The sequence below is a fragment of the Lissotriton helveticus genome, chromosome 6 (genome assembly GCF_964261635.1).
Source record: "Lissotriton helveticus chromosome 6, aLisHel1.1, whole genome shotgun sequence".
In the NCBI taxonomy this organism is placed as follows: domain Eukaryota; kingdom Metazoa; phylum Chordata; class Amphibia; order Caudata; family Salamandridae; genus Lissotriton; species Lissotriton helveticus.
Window position 1 is genome coordinate 642,151,934 of NC_136067.1, and position 13,579 is coordinate 642,165,512.

General features: G+C 45.6%; 1 protein-coding gene across 1 annotated transcript in view; it reads right to left on the minus strand.

Moving 5' to 3' along the window:
- Positions 1–13,579, minus strand: part of LOC144762818 (vomeronasal type-2 receptor 26-like) — a 662,664-nt gene that overhangs the window by 447,052 nt on the left and 202,033 nt on the right. Inside the window, exon 2 of the mRNA XM_078648099.1 lies at positions 8,078–8,375. Within this exon, the coding sequence (XP_078504225.1) occupies positions 8,078–8,347 (270 nt within the window). The 5' untranslated portion in view covers positions 8,348–8,375. The remainder of the gene's footprint in view (positions 1–8,077; positions 8,376–13,579) is intronic.

Genomic DNA, 13,579 nt, shown 5'->3' on the forward strand with positions numbered 1-13,579 from the left:
AGACGTGCCTCCTCGCTCCTCCTGCGTGATGGTGACCTTAAATACCATGGATCGATAACGGACCCCCCCTGAGTCCGTGGATCTCGGTGGTGCTTTGGGACATCGGCCTGCAACGTCGCGACGGGCGGCCAGAGACCCGCTGGAATCCTGCTCCCAGTGCATCACGGCTGCCATGCTGCTGTGAAAGCGGGGGACTGCGGTGGACAGCCCCCAGGCTTTCTGACGGGTAGTGGAGGTGCCCGTGGATCCAGGCAGGTCCTTTCAGCATTATTTGACTGCTGTGAGGCCCCAGGCGGAGGTGAAGGCGAAGAAGGGTCGCGGGCTGCCGGGAACGAGAACTAGGCAAGACTGGTGCAGTGGGGCCTGCTCGCCTCTGCCCAGAAGTGCACGGCTCGGGGGCCCCGGGTGACAGAGTGGGGACCGCCGTGAAATGCCTCGGCCTCCTAGTGAGCTGTGAGGAAGCCTCTGATCCTTGATGTGCCCCCCCGCCATTGCCAGACGGATTCAAGGCCACAGGAGGGGATGGATGTGGAAAGGGCAGGTTGCCAACGTGGCGGCCTGCATTTACAGGGAACAGAAATGCCTGGAGTGAAGTGGGAGACAGCACGGGGCCAGCATGGCCAGTCATAGGGCTGCTGACCTGGGACTGAGGCTCCAGTTAAGAAGGTGAGGTGACCCCCCCGGTGCTGACGGGGGCCTGGAACACTCGCTCCTCTGGCCCGGGATGGAGACTTCGGCTGGGGTGGTGAGGAAACCCCCCATAACACACGGGATCCCCTGGTGCTGGAAGGGCCGCGAGGCGCAAGAAAGGGCCTGAAACACCCGCTCCGCCGGCCTGGGACAGAGGCTCAAGCTAAGGTAGTGAGGGAACCCCCCCATAATACACAGGATCCCCAAGTGCTGGAGGGACCGCAAGGCACAAGTGAGGACCCAACACACTCACTCCGCGGATCGGAGTGGCGGTCCAAGCGGAGAGGACCGGTGATGCCAAATAGTTGTCCTGGCCAGCGGAGGGCGTAACCTGGGCACTATCGCCAACACTGAGGCCCTGGATTCTGGTTTGGCGACGTGGGAGTACGCCTGAGGGGGACCCCCGTTGAACTCCACACGGCATAACTGTTTGCCTGCCTAACGGGACACCAGAAAGCATCATAAGAAGGCTGCGCTGGACATGGGGAAAAACCGGCCCCTTAGAGACACCCAAACAAATAAAATAATGCAATACACAGTTCCGGGCCCGATGGTGGCGGACCGCCACAGAACAGACCCAGAACAGGGAACTCACCAGGACTCAGTGGCCCGAGACAAGGCTGACATACTGGAAGCAATTTTTGGCTCCAGAATGGCGCTGGAAACCAAAATGGACGGAATGGCCATGGACATCAACCATTTGCTCCTGGATCTCAGAAAGGTGGCAGATAGGGTTACCACAAGAGAAGGTGACCTGAACGCTTTCCAGACAGAGGCCCGTCAGCTACGGGAAATGGTAACCGCCCTCCAGGACCACACGGCTAGGCTGGTAGATAGGGTGGATGATGCGGAAGGCCGGTCGAGGAGATACAATCTCCCTTTTTTGGGATTTGCGGAAAAGGCGGAAGGGCCGGCGGCAGACCTATTCCTGGAAGATTGGATTTGCACAACAGTTCCAAATCTCAGACTCTCCAAACTGTTCGCTGTAGAGAGGGCCCATAGGTCTCTCGGTCCTCCGCCCAAACCAGGATCCTCGTCCAGAGCCAGGATCGTTTGATTGTTCAACTTTAGAGACCGGGACGCGATCCTGCAACATATTCGCACTAATGGTCCGCCCAGGTTAGAAAACTAGAACATCCACATCTACCCAGAGTACACGAAAAAGGTGCAGGACCTACGTAATGGCTTCCTGGGTGTAAAACGTCGACTGCAAAACCTCAACATTAAATATAGTTTAATGTTCCCGGCCAGGCTCCGAGTATGGAGACAAGGTGCACTTCTTTGGTACTATAAAATACAAATATATTTAATGGAGGGTTCGAGGGACAGTTTAATGACCTGCGCAAAGTTATAATCCCCCTGGCAGACTATAAGAAAAACATATAATAACTGTGGGTCAAGGACAACATACGATCATGTGTGTGTGGAAGGCTCCAGGTCTGTTTGGAAGTGTAAAGTGAAAACAGACTAAAGGACAATCACCCTTTGTGAAAATATGTCCATCAGTTACGTATTCTGTACCGCCCAGTACATCATTTGGTCTACTTCACAGTAGGTAGTCCTTGGTGTATCTCCAAAGATATTAGTCGGAGATAGTTGTTAAAAATGGATGTCTGGTAGATGTTAGTTCGGTCGTAACTGAAAGCAGTGCATAAGTGATAAGTGAAAAAAGAATATGTGATGAGTAAAATTAGATAGTGCACGCAATGTAACTTTATTCTGGAGTCATGCACCTCTAATACTAAAATCAATCAAGTGCAAAAAAGTCAGATGGTTCAAACAAATAACTACTGACTGGGTAATCTGGTCGACATGTTTCTGAGGACATTTAAAGGCCAAACATTGTACCTGCCGCTTCCTCAGGACCCATTAACTTACGGAACTGGAGGCGATTCCAACGCAAAACCAGTTCTCTCAGCTATGCTTGGTACAAGAAACACAATCAGAACAGGGGGGTGCCACCAGCCTGGTGGTTGGGGGCTCTGGCAATGGTTGAATGGCGGATCTGGAGCGGAGATCGAGGGGGTCTGGGTCATGGACACTGTGAGTACATGCTCTGCATCGAGGGGCACTGGACTTTACTGAGGGACTTCAGTGGGAGGGCCATGGTCCCAAGGACACAGCAGGTGGGCTAAGAGGAAACGTTTTTGAGGAGGTTACACTATTTTGCTCATATACTTTTTAGAATGGCCGGCTGTGGTGTGCTGAGGTGACCCGGCTATGCCATTGGTTGGGTGGGGCCACGAGGTGCCAGTCAGTCGGTTACATTTTGGAAGTTGAGAGGGGGGTTTCCTGACTTGGGAAAGTAAGTGCTTTTATAATTGTTAATTCAAGTTGTGTGGGGTGAATCAGGGGGTGGGTGGAGCTTTGGGGCAGGGTTCTGAGTCCTCAGACCAGGATTGGGTTGTGAGAATTAAGTGCTACTGCCTGTGGGCTGGGGGGGACGGGGGTTTTACATTTTGGGTTTCTTTGGGTTGATGTCTTTGTTGCACGGTTAGAGGTCATAGAAGATCGTATCATGGGAGGTCACGCTACAGCACGATAGGGGGTCCCCTAAAAGACCTTTGGGCGTGACGCCAAACCCAGCTGCTGACTCATGCACGGTGATACACAGAGGTATAAATTAATAACATGGAATGTTCAAGGGCTCAATAATAGGGTCAAACGGATCCGGGCGGCGACTTATCTTAGAGGCCATGGGATAAGTATAGCTCTGCTTCAGGAGACGCACCTATGGGAAGACTGTCTTAAATATGTCCAACGTAGATGGAGGGGTCAGTTTTTCGCTACTTCCTACTCGGGGTTTGCCAGGGTCACGCTTATATGGGTGGCACTGGGGGTTCCCTTTAAGGCTTTACACACGAAACAAGATCCTGAGGGGAGGTTTATGACGGTGGAGGGAACGCTGGATGGGCATAGTGTATGTGTGGTGAATATCTGTACCCCGAACAGTGGTGATGGTGGATATTTAAGTCAAGTCTTGGGGCAGTTTGACCTGGATCCAGACACGAAATTGATCATGGCAGGAGATTTTAATTGTGCCCTTGATGGGGAATTCGACAGACACCCCCAAAACTAGATGCGAAACCCAAAGCCAGAGAAGCGATGGGCCAAATGCTTCAAAACTATGGCTTATTGGATATATGGAGACACCGCAATCCAGATCATCAAGTGTACTCGTGTCACACACCTGCTGCCAATACCTATAGTACACTAGATTATTTCTTTAGCCAAAAGGTGGCGGCACATCAGATAGCGGAGACGCAATATCTGGCCCAATATTTTTCCGACCAGTCCCCACTACTAATAACGTATTCGCTGGGCTGACCGAGGTCTAAGATACCGCTATGGAGGCTCAACACTGAAGCTTTTGGGGACCCAATCTATAAGGACGCCATATTGAACGGGCTGGAGGCCTATTTTGAGACAAATTGGGGCTCTGCCAGCACCAGGGTGCTCGAATGGGATGCAATGAAGGTGGTGGTACAGGGGGTATGTATGTCTACTTAGGTGGGGGTTAAAAAAGTGCTGAAGCGCGTCCTACACCAGAATGAGGAACGCTTGGCGGCTCTGGAGATGGAGCTTCCCACGAATAAGCAGGGGTCGGCTAAATGGGATGACATGCTACGGAAGATTGGGGACATATGGGACTCACTTGGCAAATTCAAGTACAGCGTCGCTGGTTTACAGAAGGGGATAAGGCGGGTCGGTTGTTAGTGTGCCCGATTCAGGCTGAGACACAGCCCCACCCGATTTTGGCACTAAAAAATTACCTTGGCCGGGTGGTCAATACGCATCTCGAGATCAACAAAACATTCTGGACCCATTTACGTAGCAAATACTCCAAGCCCACATGCCCCGTGGCTCCCGAGGTGGTAGAGGCTTTTCTAGCGCGGGTGGAACTGCCTTGCATGGACTCGGAGAGTCAGTAGGCTTTAGGAGCCCCCTTTAGCTGGGAGGAGATACGGGAGGCAATCGCCCACCTGAAAACCGCTAAGTCTCCGTGGATTGATGGCATGGCGGCGGTACTATATAAGGAATATGGAGGGGTCCTGATCCCTAAACTTCTGGAAATTACGGAGGAGGCCAACGAGTGTGGACAGCTCCCGGATTCTATGAGGGAAGCATTGATGGTAATGATCCCCAAGCCAGGGAAGGATCCCCTGCTCCCCAGTTCTTATAGACCAATTTCAATGCTGAATGTGGACCTTAAAATTATCAGCCAGGTGTTGACCAATAGGCTCCTCCCACAACTTTGGCGGTTGGTTCATGAAGACCAGTCCGGGTTTATACCAGGCAGGAACACGCTGCGGAATATCCGCCGCCTCGCCCATGTTACGCAATCATTGGAGGGACGGGCCCAACAGAGCACCTTAGTGTTACTAGATATCGAACAAGCATTCAACTCGATCAGGTGGGACTATCTATGGCAGGTACTTCTAAAAATGAGACTGGGTGAGGGTTTCGTTAGTTGGGTGAAATTGCTCCATGTCCGTCCGGTGGCGAGGGTTCGCACGGGACAGTATGTGTCGGACACAATACCCATAGCAAGGGGGACACGACAAGAGTGCCCGCTCTCCCCCTTGCTGTTCACCCTGGAAATGTAGCCATTGGCCTGCCACCTCCGCGGGGTACTTGAGGGACAGGGCATACGGGTTGGGGGTTCGGAGCAAGTCCTATCCCTGTACGCTGCAGATGCGCTAATATACCTGAATCGGCCGACCCAATCCTTACCAACCCTGATCGCTGTACTGACGCAGTTTGCTGCTGCCTCTGGGCTTTCCATCAACAAAATGAAATCTCCGCTTTACGCGATTGGATTGGAGTGTGATTGGGAGGGAGCCCAGCGCACGGTGATGGAACTTCCTTGGGCAGAGGACACACTCCGCTATCTGGAGATATGGATCGGCAGGACTGAGGCCATTTTTTACCAGTATAACATGGGGAGAATAATACGGGGCCTGCCGGGTAGTATTGCATTTGGAACACACTTAACCTCTCCCTAATGGGGAAGAGCGCCTTGATAAAGATGGTGGTCCTGCCTTAATGTCTCTGTACAATGCAAGGGTCCTTTTTTGAACTCCCGCACAGAGTATTCAAGGAGCTGGATGCACTCCTGGTCCTATTATTGTGGAATGGGAAGAAATGTCGGGTTAGCCTTGAGATCATGAAGCCTAGGTGGGACAAAGGGGGTTTAGAGGTCCCAGATTTAGAACTTTTCTATTTTTGCATCGCAATTGTAACATGCTATAGCCTGGCTGGACACGGACCTCCTGGGAGAGGTCACTGCTAGAGGGCCCCTAAGGGGACCGACAATTAGGAGCGCTTCTCTGGCGGGGGCAGCGGGATCAGAGTCCCCCATTGGTGAGACTCGTGGTGGCAATATGGAACCGGGTGGTACAACGACTGATTCGGGTCCCGCCATTAGCCCCAGAGGCGGACTTCTGGCTAATGCCATCCTTTGCTCACATAGACCAGATTATGTCCACGGTTAAATGGAAAGATGGGGGCTGCCTGATGCTCTCTGACCTCTATCCGGACAATAAATTCATTACTCAAGAGGCGGTGAGCAATTTTGAGCTGGGATCGGGGCAGTTTCTGCAGTATGTTAAAATAGCTGCGACGGCGCGGCGTTCCCAGAGGCTCCAGGGCACACCCACACCCTGGTCACTATGCTCACCATGGCTGGGGGGAGGAAGTTTGCTACTCACCTCTACAGGGTGTTGAGAGGAGATAAGAAGAATAGCCCCTTAAAAATAGAAGATAATTGGCAGTGGGTGTGTCCGCAGGAGCTCACACCACGAGACTGGGAAAAGATACACGAAGGTGTGCGGAATGTATCGGTATGCAATCGCTTTAAACAAATTCAGTATAACATAATACATATGACCTATCTCTCACCCGTAAATAAAAGGATTAAAACTTAAAATTATTGATCGGGAATAAAAGGATTAAAACTTAAAATTATTGATGGACCTTTGATATACGCCGTTTCGGCAAATGCAGTGCGCACGAGTTTGAAGTTACCTGCTTCAATTCCTTCTATATTTATATACCATGTGGTTCCAGGACAAACCACTATCGAGCGCACGCCGAACATTGTAAATTTGGATTAAACTGAGAAAGTGTTTCAACATTACAGGAGTGCACTTGACCTCACACGTTTCTATCTCTCACCCAGACAGCTTCAGGCCATCGATAATTCCAGGGACCCACATTGCCCCAGAAGTCGTAGCGCTCAGGCAGATTTCCCGCACATGGTGTGGACGTGCCCAACGATCCAGAAATATTGGCTGGCGGTCCTAGAGGACCTGACCAGGATAACGGGATGGACAATTGACCTGGACCCGTGCGCCTGTCTCTTGGCCTTGATTCCCCAGGATCCTAGGCGCAAGACGAGTAGGCGGTTCCTGGTTCTGGGCCTCGTTATAGCCAAAAGGCATATCGCGATCCATTGGTTAACCCAACAGGGGCCACTAGTGGCGAAATGGAGAACAGATTTGAGAGAGTGGGCACTGGCAAAGGAAGCGCATATGTGTAACACCAGGAGAGATAACAAACTACCTGAAGTGCTGCTGGCGTGGGGAGTGATGATCCAAGAGATAGCGGGACAAACTTCACAATCCACACAAGAAAGCTCAGAGCCGACGCCTTCTGCAGGGGGGACTGCCCCAGATTCCAGGGGACAGGCACAAGGGGACCCAGTATAAAGGATACAATGCATAGACCTCGAGTTATCCAGATTCGGCAAGGGGGGAGGGGGATGGTATTGATGGGAGAGGGTTCAGGGGGGGTTGGAAGGGGAGGGAGGAGTTAAATTACAGTTAAGTTCTGATGTTGCTCATAACAATGAAAAAGAACATTGAAGATGAAGACTCCTCCTCCTACATGACCTTAGGTCTAATTAATGACTTGTATCATTGTGAAAACGTGCTCTACCTCGGCTGAGGCGGAAAAGAACGATGATGGTTAATCTACATTGTCTGCTGATACGGAGGAACACCTAATAAAGACATTTACTAAATAAAATCCTACATTCCCTGAGGCCTGGACACATTCTACACAAATGTAGGACACACTAAAAGGGGAGCAGATTCTGGACCATGACCTGCAATTGTTTTGGTGTGGATAGATACAATTATTTAAATGCTCCGAAATGTATTTCATGTTCTGGTCTGAAATACCCCTGTGTATTCTAAATTTAATAATTAAGTGACATTTATATAGTGAGGGAAGTTGTTTCAGTTTTTTCTCCCCTTAATATGTTTCAGCATATTTGTCCAGTCAAAGCACAACATAAACATATGCACATTGCCAGTCTCCATATCATAATTTGCAAAATGTGATCTATTCTGGTAAAAAAAATAAGATACATTCTTGCTCTTACCTGTGGAAGTCTGTAGACACTGGTCAGACCTGCTATGGTGTACGTGGATGATGAGAGCAGGTGTCCGACAATAGCCTCAACTTTTCCTCTCCTGCGACAGCTGTAATTAGGTACCATATTCTCATTTACATGTCCCGTCATTATTCTCAGAAGGCTCTCCGATGCAGCAATGACCATAATACAAGGGTCATAGATATGAAATCCAAGAGTGATGTTGGGTAAAATGGCTTTATTGTTGTTGATTTCTTCAATGGCAAAAATGAAAGCCATTAGATGCCGAAAGTACCGTAAAGATGGTCTGCAAGATAACAGACTTTGCTTATAATACACATATTTATAATTCTACAGCTAAGATATATGCAAAGTAATTTACTATGGGGCATATGTAGGTAATTTCCATTTTGCGATTCTCAAATAGCGATTTTTAAGGAATCGCTATTTGAGAATTGCAAAATGGAATGTTGGTAATAAATCGCACTTTTTTTGCGAATCTCTAAAATTTCTTAATTGCGATTTGCAAATTGCGAATCGCAATTAAGGAATTAGTGTCCCATCCATTCCTATGGGCCAATAGGCCCATAGGAATGAATGGGGATACATTCTCAAATTGCGATTTTCTAAGAGAAAATCGCAATTTGAGAATCGCAATTCCAAGGGTGCCAGGGTGTCCAAAGGACACCTGTTGCACCCCTGGAATGTGCCTGTAAGTACATGTTTTTACCAAAAAGAGGAGTGTGGCCCAAGCGGACAGAAGTGGGGTGAGGGCCCAAATGCTTTACAGAAAAGACAAAAACCCACACTTCAATGAATTTCACACCATGTAATTTGGGGATGAAAAAAGATAAACACTATTTAATATGTTTACCTTGGCGATTAGTTGCGCCAGTTTTATTCATCAATTTTATCAAAAAGAACAAATATCACTCTAGTCAAGAGAAATATCAAAGCCTTAAACGTAATGACCATGACAGTTTTAGTGTCCAATATTTACAATGAAAAACCTTTAGTCAAAAAAATACGTGATTAAACAGCGACTTGACAAACCATACATACATTGTGAAACTGTGTAAAAAAACAAATAATACACAAAAGCCATTATGTGATATCATTTCACAAATAAAGTGGGGGGAAGAATTATCAACATGTTTTTTCATAACATTATTGCGAACCAACAACTTTTAGAAATGTTTGGCCAAAATGGAGCTTTTTTGATTGGTCTCCAAAAACAACACGACAACCTCTCGGTAGAAATGTTGATAGGCTTCAAGTTATTAACAATTTTGTATATCTATTCCATAGGACTTGATCCTATCCACCTACGCGTTTCGAGTTTGTGAGGGTTCTTCTCAAACTCTCTTCAGGGCCAAGTGAATTCCATTCCCCATTTGTTAAACCTCTAGGGACTGGAGGTAGTTTAGTTCGTCCAAATAACTTGTGGGATTTTGAAGGATCTGTGCGATTTTCTGGATGTAGGTAAGAAGGCCAATTAATTGTTCTTCTCTGTTTTCAAAATCCTTCGTTTAGCAAACAAAGCGTGTGATTCCTTTAAACCGTCTGATGTATTAATGTATTAATCACCATCGGTATCTTGAGGACCGGGACCCTGTCGGTGTCTCCGCTGGAATCCTCCTCGAGCTCCGCAGCTCTTTCAATTTGGGAACGTGCACCACTTCCTCATTCCTTCCTTCATGTGAAGGAATGAGGAAGTGGTGCACGTTCCCAAATTGAAAGAGCTGCGGAGCTCGAGGAGGATTCCAGCGGAGACACCGACAGGGTCCCGGTCCTCAAGATACCGATGGTGATTAATACATCAGACGGTTTAAAGGAATCACACGCTTTGTTTGCTAAACGAAGGATTTTGAAAACAGAGAAGAACAATTAATTGGCCTTCTTACCTACATCCAGAAAATCGCACAGATCCTTCAAAATCCCACAAGTTATTTGGACGAACTAAACTACCTCCAGTCCCTAGAGGTTTAACAAATGGGGAATGGAATTCACTTGGCCCTGAAGAGAGTTTGAGAAGAACCCTCACAAACTCGAAACGCGTAGGCGGATAGGATCAAGTCCTATGGAATAGATATACAAAATTGTTAATAACTTGAAGCCTATCAACATTTCTACCGAGAGGTTGTCGTGTTGTTTTTGGAGACCAATCAAAAAAGCTCCATTTTGGCCAAACATTTCTAAAAGTTGTTGGTTCGCAATAATGTTATGAAAAAACATGTTGATAATTCTTCCCCCCACTTTATTTGTGAAATGATATCACATAATGGCTTTTGTGTATTATTTGTTTTTTTACACAGTTTCACAATGTATGTATGGTTTGTCAAGTCGCTGTTTAATCACGTATTTTTTTGACTAAAGGTTTTTCATTGTAAATATTGGACACTAAAACTGTCATGGTCATTACGTTTAAGGCTTTGATATTTCTCTTGACTAGAGTGATATTTGTTCTTTTTGATAAAATTGATGAATAAAACTGGCGCAACTAATCGCCAAGGTAAACATATTAAATAGTGTTTATCTTTTTTCATCCCCAAATTACATGGTGTGAAATTCATTGAAGTGTGGGTTTTTGTCTTTTCTGTAAGTACATGTGGCGCACATACATGCCCTAAGGGCATGTCTGTTCGCCACATGGCACTTTGAATAAAAAAATAATGCATTTTGACAGGAAATCGCAAAATACCATATACTTGGAGTAGGTGGTATTTTGCGATTCCTTAAGCCAAAATCGCAATTTGCGAGGCACCCCTGCATAGCATTTAAGGAATCGCAAAATTGCGATTCCTTAAATGCTTGAGCAAAATAAGGAATTGCAATTTTTGCGATTCCTTATTTTGCTATGTGGCCCATACATACCAAAACGCTGTTTGCGATTCGCAAACGCCGAAATTCTGCGAATTCCGGTGTTTGCGAATCGCAAACGGCTTCCTACATATGACCCTAAATGTTTTCACACACGCTTTGTAAATTCATTACTACAGTGTGGTTATTTCATTCTAGATAGGCCAGTAACTAACCAAATTGCCTCGAGAATATGACCCCTGCCCATCATTAAAGTCATTTGCAGTATTCCATGAAAAAATAATATTCCCTCTAATTCCCTCTCCCTGGGGCAATTCATTAAGACAATGGCATTTTTCCTCTTACAGTATTTTGAAGTCCATAATTTCTAAATTATTATTTAAAGTTCCCACTTCAAATAGCCTCTATGACTCTCTATCTTCCCTCCCTCTTGCCATTTATAGCTTAATGACCTCCCACAAAGTTTGGGTCTAAGGAGGTTTGCATTTTGCTATGTTAAGGAAGTCTCCAAAGCTGTCTCTCCTTTATGGCCCCTCAACTGATGGAAGGGCATCCAGATGGAAAAGATAAAATGTAATGTCTTAATTACTTGTCACAAAGAAGAAAGTAAGATAAATGGAGATCTTTCAATGTAATCAAGAATGTTTCCTAATGACACATTTGAAACTCATTGTTGATAATACAAGCTTTGGGAGCTATTAACCAAAAGGTGCCTGAATAAAAAAGTACTCCCATAGTACTACTTCAAGCACTTACAGGTGCAAATCATCAAGGTCCATGCGTACATCTCTGCACACGCCTGTCCATTCTCTTCCATTCAGAGTTTTTCATCCCAAGTGCAGGGAACTCCATAAATGTAGGCATGCCTTTCTAGTGTAAATACTGAAGTGGCAAGCAACGTTCAGGTAATTTGACCATTTTGCTTTTTCTACTTTTCTGCTGCAGGATTTCAGATATTAAGGCTCTTAACCTTGATGGAATACTGTTTATTTCTGACAGGCTAACATTTGCTGTAGCCAGGAGAAACAAAATAGGCATGAGATCCATTATAATATTCGACTGTGTGTTGTTAATATTTAAAAGAGTACAAGGGCAAAGTGTGAGAGTTTAGCCTAAGACGAGTCGAGCAATTTCTTATATTGTTTGTTAAACGCTTTAATCCTGTTTTCCATTAGCTCCTTAGATGAAATGGATAATGTCGCTGGTGGGAATAGATCAAGATCGATTAATCAATTAGTCAGGGGAGCAGGGACCACCACATTGATGTTGTTGGGTGTTGGTGTGGAGGAAATGATGAAAGCAGTAGACTCAATGTTCAAGAATTAAAATTTTAAATCTGTTCTGTGATAAGCTTAACAGGTTTTTGAATGAGCATAGTCCCAGCTTTCACGCCTGAATGTTTTAATTCTACTAAGGACACAGAGGCAAGGCTTTACCCACCCTCCATTTTTGTTATGTACCATTCAGGACTGTGCTTTAATTATTATAAAGCATGAAAGGTGTGTCCATCTTATTGAAACCCATACCTTTGTTTGCATCATTGTACATTACTTATTTTATGTGGTTGGTTATAGTTTGTGAATTTTGATTCTAAACGTGAAGCAGTATCAGCCCTTAGATTGTGGAGATAAATACTTTATCATTCAAAGAAAGAAGAAATGAAGGCAGTGCGTAGGAGAATGAAAAGTTTCCTAGCTCTCATAACGGAAAGTTTTAATTCTATTAAGGACACAGAGGTGAGGATTACGCTTTATTCTTTCTTCACTTTTATTAACAGCAGCCATTAGGTGAAGAGCAAAAAAGTCTTCATTTCCCATGAACTTAAGGTAATAAGTCAACAATCCAATAACAAAACAATGTCCAATGAAATAGAGGCAATGCCCCTTGATAGTCAGTCCTCTGTTGCCGTCGCTGCCTCCTCTTCCTTCTTGCGAATGCAGACGGATAGTGATGTCTTAGGGCCATATGTATCAAGGCCAAATGGGGTCGCAAACGCCGAAATTCGCAGAATTTCGGCGTTTGCGAACCCATTTTCGCAAAATGGTATGTATGAAACAATTTGGGTGCAAAATAAGGAATCGCAAAATTTGCCATTCCTTATTTTGCGATTACATTTAAGGAATCGCATATTTTGCAATTCCATAAAAGCAATGTATCAAGGAAAAAACCATTCCAAAATGCCCTTAAGGAATCGCAAATTACCACCAACTTCTAGTTGGTGGTAAGTTGCGAATTCTCTTCAAAAAAGCATTTTTTTAAAAACCCAAAGCTGCCATGTGACGCTCATACGTATGTGCGCCATATGCGCACACATGTAATTTTCAGGGGTGCAGCATGGTGTTCTTGAGACACCCCTGCACCCTTGAAATTATTCTCAATTTGCGATTAGCAAATTGCGAATCGCAAATTGTGAATGATTTCACATTTATTCCTATGGGCCTCCTGGCCCATAAAAATGAATGGGAAATTATTCCTTAATTGCAATTAGCAATTTGCTAATCGCAATTAAGGAATGTTAAGAAATCGCTAAAAAAAAGCGATTTTATACATACATACCATTTTACGATTTCTAAATAGCGATTCCTTAAAAATCGCTATTAACAAATCGCAAAAGGGTATGTTGATACATATGGCCCTTAATTCCTATTTCAACCCTTTAGATCCTGGGGAGAAATAACGTAGGTGTATGAA